The sequence below is a fragment of the Histoplasma capsulatum genome (assembly GCF_000150115.1).
Source record: "Histoplasma capsulatum G186AR genomic scaffold supercont2.10, whole genome shotgun sequence".
Lineage (NCBI taxonomy): Eukaryota > Fungi > Ascomycota > Eurotiomycetes > Onygenales > Ajellomycetaceae > Histoplasma > Histoplasma capsulatum.
In genome coordinates, this window is record NW_025544810.1 from 794,297 (window position 1) to 803,626 (window position 9,330).

Sequence of the window (9,330 nt, forward strand, 5' to 3'; positions counted from 1 at the left end):
TTCTTGGTGCACGAATGGAGGCGGAGAACAGGCAATAATCGGCAGCCAGCGGACAAAGGATCATCTGGGCCGAATCACGCTGATCAATTTCGATCTCAGCGCTCGTAAGCTGGCGACAATCATGATGGCGATCAAGTTGAGCAGCAAAAAAAAAAAAAAAAAAAAAAAAAAAAAAAAGACTCAGGGTTGAAGTCTTCAATTGGAGTGGATAGGCGGAATAGCCCCTTCCAGATTCCTTATTCACGAGTACAAGATGCATGACGATTTAATAAGATTTATCCGACTGTCAGGGAACTCTCTTCTACAAAGGCGATCGGGGTCGTCAACATTTGCATTTTAAAGAATTTCAATATAAAACTCTTATCTGCTTGTGAGCCTGAATAATATCAGGATATCAGAAATCTACCAGTGTTTTACTGCTATGGCGGCTCCGACTTCAACGCTCGCCCTCTAGATGGAAACAAACGGGAACAGAAGTGAACAGTGTGACACTGCATGGATTGTAATCGGTAGCATCCTCACTCCCTTATCCCTACCCAAACAGTTTTTGGTCGATTGTCAGAAATAATTGACGACGCTGGTCGCGAGTCAGTATTCCGACCAATAGACCCCTATCCACGATGGCAAGGTAAAAAACGAGTTCTATTTTTCACGGTGCTCTATGTGCATTTCAGTACGAATCATGGGAGAACAACACTCCATCCAAATTCTTCTCCAAGCTGTTTCCAAAGTCTATATATAGTATACGAGCTGCGGCTTCAACCAACCTCAGATATTCCACACCGCATAACGAGATCAGTAACATACCGACTTCGTCGCGTGGGTATGGGAGAAAGCGTCAAGCGGGTTTTCCGTAGTCCAACATCTCCCGGAGACATACTCTGTGCCTTCAGGAGAAATCGCATAAGTGTTTTGTCGGGTCGTGAAATATGCCTTGGCGCACCAATTGCGAAGTTGGGCATTTATCTCATGTTCGATGATGCTGCTAAGCCTCCGGCCAAAATTGACGAGAACAAGAAATTCGCGGGGATAAAGCGCTGCACAGCGGATGAGAGGGGGAACGTTGTTGGACTCCGGATGTATCTGACTTCTGCAAGGTTGACAGGAAGATTTCCCAAAGTCGATTTTGCCCAATTCATGGTTTTTGTGTTAACCAATGAATACCCTGGGCTCGATTGTGGTTCGTGTTCCCTTCACTCACGAAATCACAGTCATTTTTTAGTCTATATTGCTTGAACCGCAATACGAGTAAAGGGGATTCCCCCGCGCCTATCCATGTGGCTGCATTATGGTGCGCTTGGCTGCGCCATCCTGCCCTGCAAGTGATGGTTTCTTGGTATCCCTCTCTTTTTCGACTGTCGGGGCGAATTCAGGGGAAGGGGAGAAGAGAGAGCGTAAGATGAAACGACATCAAATTTTCTATCAATGAGAAGAAAATAAATAAATAAATAAATAAATAAATAAATACAGTATATATATAAAATGATACATAAAATGTGTCTTAAGTATGTCAACTCAATATCCAAGTCCAAAAACGCCCATCCCAACCAGTCAGTGCCTTTGCACCAAGGCCAGTAGATTTATAGCAAAAGTAATATAAACATGGGTATCTAAAACGGATCAAAACGACAGATAAACTCAAAAGATGCTGATGAAATGACAATATTTTTAGGAATCCATGCAAAGGATTGTTTTCCCCGTGGGAGCCCTTTGAGAACAATACCCTCCTTAAGGAAATCCAAAGAGGGAAAAGGGGGGAATAAATAAATAAAAAATATCACCCAAAGTTGTCATGGATGTAAAGGGTGAATGAGTTTGGACATGATAAATGCACAGTCGAAATCTGCTGCCGGAAATGACAACCTGTCAAATCCCAAGTAGTAAAAGCCGTCGAAGTCGATATAACAAGTGTCATAACTTGCAATCGTAGCAAGAGACTCGTCGAAGGGAGAAAAAAACTAAATCCAAAAAGAACCCTTGAACCAACTCCAGAAATATACACAGATTTTGAAACTTTTCACTCGGGAAAGGGAAAAAAAAACAAACCACAAAATAATGATATCTTTTTGATGGCACTTAGCGCACCGAATTCGATCCACTAACTCTCTTCGCCACGAGGGTCCACTGGCTTTCAGTTCCCGTTCGGGTAGCGACATCATCGAAGTTTCTGCCAGGTGTATAGGTTGGAAGAATATTGTTGTTGTTGGCGGAGTCGTATGGGCTGAGGGTGTAATGGCCCGGTAATTGTGCGAAGAGGAGTTCGTCACTCGCATTCGAGGTTCTGGTTGTTCCGATGGTAGAGCTAGGTCGACGATCATTCAACCACCACTGTGTTTGAGGAGAGTGCTGCACGCTGCGGGTGTCGTGGTCCGGGAACATCCAAATATGGCGCTCGTTTGACCAGACGAGCCTTCCGCCTGACCTAGCCTGTCGAGAATCCTCTTTGGAGCAGGCAGTGAGGATGTCAGAAGGACGGAGAGTTTCGCTTTTGTTCCTCCTAAGCTTCGACCAGAAATTCTTCCGCATTCCGTTGTCGGACTTGGATGTCTTGATCGTTTGCTCACGGTCAGGGGACAAGATGGAGATGGGCCGATCAATTGGTGCTCTGATTGTACATGGCGACACCGGTGCGTAGCATTGAGGTAGAGATTCCTGCGGTGAATATAACTCTATCTTTGGCACCCCAGCCATGTTTTTATAGTGTCTTGAATATTGTGAACTGCCTCTTTGATTTTGATACTGGTTACCCAGATTGTAGGTAAACGACAGTCCTCGGGCGGAGTGATATAGGGACGGCGCAGCAATATAGGTAATAAGTGTCAATCAATATCACAACCTGGTGGAGGCAACCGCCAGGCCCGTTCTATAAGAGCTGCCGATAATGATTCTTTCAAGGAGGGTGACGTTTGGCTTTATAATGAATGAATCAAGCAGGAGTGGGCGGAGTCAGCGGCGCAAAATGTGGGCGCTGTTGCCCTCGGGCCCTAGTCCGATCTAAGCATAAATCAAAAGAATCCATGCTAGCATCATTTATTTGAACAGTGAAAGTCCAATGCACGATGAACTAGCTCGGGAGGCGTTGCGATCTTAGTAAAACCCGCCTCCGCTACTTCCTTCATGGCAGTGTTTCGCTGCTTCGCCTTGATTTGAGCTACAACTCCTCATAAGCGGGAAAGACTGTTGATCTCGCAGCCAAATCACGGATACGGTCGACATTATTCTCCTAGCGCTTTGAATACGATGGTTGTTGACATGAGCGGCCGTCCCATTTTCTAAAAGGTAGATATCTGATCCTGAAGGGGAGGAGAGAAAACCAAAAATATGATATGGGTCTAGGCTATTAGCGACAGCTTATTTATCGGCTAGTTATGGAATCTGTAGATGGAGTGAAACTACGGAGTAATTCTATGAACATTAGGGCTTTAACACTAATTTCAACGAATGCACATACATGCAAAGCTATAATCATCTCGTCCTTGAGCCTCGGGAATGGGTAGCTTTGCCAACACATGACGCAGAGCGGCTTGAAGTCCATGATAATAGAGGGAATTAAATTTCTCTTATATTGCAGAGTCTTGCTACACGCCACTGCGATGTGCAAAATTTATGGTTGGCTGGAAATTCATCGCTTTTTTTTGACCTACCCCAGGCACCCAGGGCCGGAGACCGCAAAAATCCATCTCAGCCAAAAACCCCACGCGGATGGTCATCATGCTCCACCCCTCCTCATGCCTCCACTGGATTTAGAGATTCAGCTCATAGATCATGTGAGATAGAGAACAGGATATATCCAAAATGAGTGAAAAACTTCAACCCGCTGGTAAGTGTGTCTTCTGTTGGGGGGTTTGGGTTGGTTCGTTCCTTCTACTAGCATTGGCGCTGGTGGTGATCCAGCTCTTTTGTTCCAGTGGCCTAACACCTTCTCTACGAGCAGCACCTCGTTCCATATCATTTTCTATGCGATCTTTAGCTAGTGCTCCTTCCGCGCTCCTCGTTGTTGGCAAGTTTGGTGCCACAATCCATGTTCTCCATCTCGTTCCCGAGGACGGCGCCATCGAACGCTTCAGTCTCACAACCCCATCTTCCACCTTCCGCTATGGTGGGGCCACGGAGCAGGGCCGCCAGCAGATCGGTGTGGTCACACTTCACGTTGGAGATGGCGAGACCACCACCAACTTCCTCAATGACATTGAAGCCCGAGCCCGCAAGCTGTGGAACTCTTCCCTAAGCTTGAGCCCGGCGCGGAGTGTTGAGGTGATTCAACTGGTGCAAAACGTCCTCCAGCCAGCGGCCCTTGATGTGATTCGTGAAAAAGAGGGGCGAGATCGCTCTATGAATGCCACACAGATGTACCCCGTTTTTGTTGTTCACATCGCACGCTCAAGGGCAGGTAGGATCCTGATGGCTGAGCCAACGAGCATCTCTCAATGAGATCCTGTCGGCTTTGCATGCGTGATAGTAATACATCAACACAATGCTTATTCTCTACATGGCTTGCTTTGTTAGAATACGATACCCGTGAGAGCAGTTAAGCACGTCGTGCAGCTAGTCACCAGCCAATAGCAAGCAATATCTAGTCTCTATATCAATGAACATCAAATGCTTTGACAATGAAAGCTTAGACTGCTAAATCAGGTGTACTCCTTCTATTTCATAAGAGTAAATCTCTAACAGAACATCTTTATCTCTAGTTTCCCTCATATCTCACAGGGAGTTGCACTGACACAGTGCTGCAGTGAGAATTTCTTCAACATGCTTCATATATTTATATGTTCAAGTCCAATGCCTGTGTCACATCATGTCCTTGACTTCTTCTGCCCTCTAAATGAGCGGCTGGAACCCCTTCACAGCCAGCACATTGAATCCACTCTGGGTGATTGTCCTGTTGTTAATGAGGTGCTGCAGGATCTGGCTGCAGAACTTCTGACAGTTGACAACAAGATCAAAGGGGCGGTTTTGCGCCGCCGTATGGCAGTGCACGTCAAGCGCTTCGTAATCGAGTCCGCAGTCGGAGTCGAATTGAGAATAACGGCTGTAGATGGGGCAAATCATTTTACAATGGAGCCCCCTACCGGTTTTTATGAATTTGCCACGAATACTCTTGTGGCAATGTAAAGGACATGGGCCGTTTTTTACGCATCTCCCCGGACTAATGCTTTCTTTTTTCTACATACTTGATCTCGGAAATCACATCTGATGACGAGAATGCCGGTTATGACGCTGAACGCGTATGTAGATCTCCAGAGACTGCTAAGGAGAGGTTGTAAATAGATAGATATATATATATAGATATATAAATAAAGAAAAGGAAAAAAGAAAACCCGGTTCTAGTTGAACATGGTTAGCAAAATGGAAAATCAAAATTTCTAACAATGACACATCAACTTGGTTAGAGCTTGATAACATATAGATAGATTTAGCTCCTTTTCTATCTTCTTCAAGGTTTTGCAACTCTATGACATTGTCATTACGTTTTCCTCATACAGATGTAAATATATGCCAATCATCGTCAAGTCATTTAGAAAAATATCTCGTTGATAGGCTCTGCTGATGGGTGCTGCTGATAAGTATAAAGGGGTTGACTTAAGTGGTGAGCACTGTCGTCTAGGGGCGTCTAGGTTGAACACGGTTTGATTTTGTAAGGTGATATTAACCACGAGGAGAGCAGGTTTTTCTAATCTTGTTCAACTAGGTGCCCAATGAAAAAACCGTTCCCATGATGATAAAATTGCGGGAGTCGAATATCTGACCCGGAAAGAAGAGGAGGAAGAAAATAATGGGTATCTGTATCGTTTGATCCCGCCTGTTCAGTGTCTCACTTAACAAGCAAGATATGGCTAGGGCTGGCGGATAGATATCATATGGGTGAGTCGAGCCGGAGGAACATTGCCATCCGCCACGCAGTGTAGCATGGTATACATGGCGAGAGCGATTGTATGTGGCAGGTAGTCAAGCAGAGCCGCCGCCGCCCGTGCAGCAGATGTATTGCATGTGTTTCAAAGGTACAGTTGGCAACTGTGCGCCGTAGTGCTTGCCGAAAAGCTTGCCGGAAAGCTGGTGATGAGCGGGGTCCCCGTTTCGGCAAAGAGGTTTAACTCACATACATACTACTATCCTATGAAGCTAAAATCGGCCGAGATAAAATGAGAAAAACAAGGTGAGGATGGGTTTAGTCAAGCCTGTTCCCAATCCGCTAGCGATCCAGCATAAAAAAAACCTATCCCGGGGTACGGATTGGTTCGTGGCATCGTAGAACTGTTGTTTTTGTGGTCTCCCTCATCCTCTTCATTTTTCGGGGAATTGGGTCGCTAAAAATTTCGCAACAGCAGCGAGAGGAATGCAGAAGCAAAAGAAAAGAAAAGAGAGAAAAGAAACTAGATTTATCACCTATTCTTTGTGGTCATCCAGATTGCTGCAACCAATGACACCGCTGTTCGACGGGAAAAAGGACTCAGCGACAGGGCCGTTGCAATCCTGAGTCCGTCCGAAGCTGCTGAATGCGGAAGATCATCTCAATTGATGTTGTTTCGAATTTCAAAAAAAAGTAGAAACAGGACCAAGCCAGTCCAGCAATTGCTGTGGCAATGAAAGAAAAAAAAATCACTTTCATCCAAATTTCCAAAGACATATCAATGGGAGCCGGGTAAATGTAATGATGATCGGGATGATAAGAGAGACCAAAACAAGCTCTGATATTCATTTTTTGCACTCTCGCGTCAAAATACTTCCGTCCTCCCCATACGGCGGCTGGCGACTTAAAACGAGAAGAGAAATCGAGTCGCGGAGGTGGTAGACATAACGACGACCATATCTGACATAGACAATTCAAAACAAGAAAGCGAAAGACAGCTCGCTTCTTGAAATCTTGAGAAGTTTAGGGGAAAAAAAGAAAAATCATAATTCAAACGACCGAATTCAGGTCAGAAATAAATGAAACATGTGGAAACTTTTGTGGAAATGCTTGTGGAGCCAATCTCAACTTCGAACGTCAGGGATCCTTTTCCCCCATCATATCCTGACCGAGGCCCCACAAATCGATGAAACCATGGGATACCAGTACTCCAATCGACCATCCGCGTAACACAGTTCACCGTTCACAGCAATCGCAGAGAGACGGAGTGGAGCAGGGCGGGGGGAGGAATGGTCTCTGCGTTGAACAAGGAATGGGCAAGGTGGGAAAAGGGCGTTGCCACACTTGAAAGGAAAAAAAACGTTGAAAATAATGCGATGAAATGCACATACCTATGTGCAGAGGACCAACGTCCTCAAGGGAGATAGATGGATTTGAAAGTGGCATATACATCAGGCGGCTAATCTCAGCCATCTCTCCCTTCAATCTGCCATGGGCAAAAATGGTGGCAACTAGCCGGTGCCCCTGAGCACCATCGGCAAGCCCACCAGGAGGCGAAAGAATGACGGCTTCTGCGAGGATTATTGCCGAATCAAGCGCAAGCGGCCATCAACGAGCGTTTCGTTTGACAGCACAAATTTTCGCCGGTTTGTTTCACAATAAGCGTGTCCTGGGAGTGGGGAAAGTCGGAGAATCATAGTGCAAGCACCGGAAAATTTCCCAATGATACTTTCGCAGTCGATGAATGTACAGGGTCAAAATAATGAGAGAATGGGATATGGAGGTTGTTGGCTTTTGTTCAGTACATGCGATGAGCTGGAACTTCTCCAGGGCAGTCAAGAGCTCCAAACCTGGGCTTGGACATTTGATGTCTTGTAATAATCATTGAGATTGCTCAAGGGTCCACCACTGTAAATTTTGCTGTGCATCCTCGACCTTGATATGTGCAGTACATCATCATACGCAGTACAGTGTTCGAAGCAAGGCATGAATCAGACCGTTCGTCGGAACTTGGCGGCAATTCTACGAGATACGCCTATTTTTAATTTTTAGATACGGACTGACACTGACATGCCTGTGCATGCATGGGTGGATGGTACAGTGTTTATTACATACAATGTACACGTCAACAGGCTATTTCCTTGAGGTTTGCAGGAATGAACGGAAACGAATGTAAGTGAGAACCTTGGAATATTATTCTTAATGACGATAATTCAGGAAGCAAAAAAGGTTCAAGTGAAACTCGCAGAGAAATGATGAAAAAAGAGCAATCTGATGGACAGGAGGAATGGACCAAAAATACCTGTCCACACCTGGCGCGCGGCGGAAGAATATTTTAATGTCATCTCCCTGGTCAATTGCCAGCCATAAACACAGGGGAGATGCAAAGCTGTGATTGGATATTAATCATATTATTTCTCGAAGGAGGTACTTACGCTTATTAGAGTGGTTCTCTTGGGGAGGTTTGTGATTTATTACTGAGTCCAGAAGCACAGATCGATTGCAGAGTGAGTGAGCTCTTTTCCTTCAACAGTGGTTGTAACAGCACCCATAAATAAGAATACAATTGTTGGAAGAAACGTCCCAGCTCGTTGATGCATCCCTGACGATGAAAAAGCCGCAGCTGCACTGTAATTCGCCCATTTCCAGATTCATCTGGAAGTGTAATTGGCTGGTTACCGCATTGTAATTTTACTGACCGAGATCAAGCTAGCGCCGTTTGCAAAAAAGAAGCAAAGACTGGTGGACGGAGATTGATGGCCACGAACGGCTCCACAATGGACATTGATGGGGGCAAGCTTACTGGCCTCAGAATGGACCACAGAAATTCGGTTTTCAACCGTTCAGCCACAAACTGCTTCCGTGGTCTGTTCCCGCCCAGGAACAATCCTCCACCTCATGCGAGATGCGTGGAATCGTCGTTGCTGAACCACCAATTGGGCAGAATCAGATATGATAGCGCTTCTACCTCAAGGGGCGGCAGTGTCTGATAACAGCGTTCCACAACAGAGTTAACCTCAGAACCTAGGGACAGTGGGGAGGCGGATTACAGAAGGCTTCTTTCTGGTGACGCCCCGTCAGGGACATGGGCGGCATAAATGGCGAGCCGTGCTGGTACCTGCAGAAGTGCAATTATTAAGGAAATAATCCTTCGTGCTCAAGGCTCCACTTTGGCGTTGTGCCAGTTGTCTGTATCCAACCAGGAGCCGTAGAAGCCGATAATGCAACAGCACTTTGTGAGAGCTAGTCAAGAAATGAGCTGTGGAGCATTTTGCTGGAGTACTTCCAGAGCCAGTGTTTTCTCTGAGCCCTCTCTAGTCGCACATTTGGATGGCCGCAAGTGGAGCGGATCACCCACCACTGTCGCCACAACGGACTGGCTGGGCGGGCAGGGATCACGATAGGATAATCCCACCTGAATTGGCGCTGGAAAGCAACGAGAGAGTCTTCCCACAAAAAAAGGAGCCACTCAACAGGCG

General features: G+C 46.0%; 4 protein-coding genes across 4 annotated transcripts; 3 read left to right on the plus strand and 1 right to left on the minus strand.

Annotated features, from left to right (window-relative positions):
* Positions 1-2,058: 2,058 nt before the first annotated feature.
* HCBG_06922 (uncharacterized protein) lies at positions 2,059-2,899 on the minus strand (the record flags this gene model as incomplete). The annotated part of the gene is made up of 1 exon (XM_045433971.1): positions 2,059-2,899. One exon carries the CDS (start codon positions 2,689-2,691, stop codon positions 2,077-2,079), a length of 615 nt encoding a protein of 204 aa, XP_045285452.1.
* A 1,058-nt stretch (positions 2,900-3,957) lies between these two features.
* HCBG_06923 (uncharacterized protein) lies at positions 3,958-4,431 on the plus strand (the record flags this gene model as incomplete). The annotated part of the gene is made up of 1 exon (XM_045433972.1): positions 3,958-4,431. The coding sequence occupies one exon, from the start codon at positions 3,958-3,960 to the stop codon at positions 4,429-4,431; it is 474 nt and encodes a 157-aa protein (XP_045285453.1).
* Positions 4,432-4,782: 351 nt separating this feature from the next.
* HCBG_06924 (uncharacterized protein) lies at positions 4,783-5,115 on the plus strand (the record flags this gene model as incomplete). Its single annotated transcript, XM_045433973.1, has 1 exon — positions 4,783-5,115. One exon carries the CDS (start codon positions 4,783-4,785, stop codon positions 5,113-5,115), a length of 333 nt encoding a protein of 110 aa, XP_045285454.1.
* Positions 5,116-7,967: 2,852 nt separating this feature from the next.
* Positions 7,968-8,841, plus strand: HCBG_06925 (uncharacterized protein; the record flags this gene model as incomplete). The annotated part of the gene is made up of 3 exons (XM_045433974.1): positions 7,968-7,997; positions 8,276-8,313; positions 8,565-8,841. The coding sequence occupies 3 exons, from the start codon at positions 7,968-7,970 to the stop codon at positions 8,839-8,841; spliced, it is 345 nt and encodes a 114-aa protein (XP_045285455.1).
* Between the last annotated feature and the right edge of the window lie 489 nt (positions 8,842-9,330).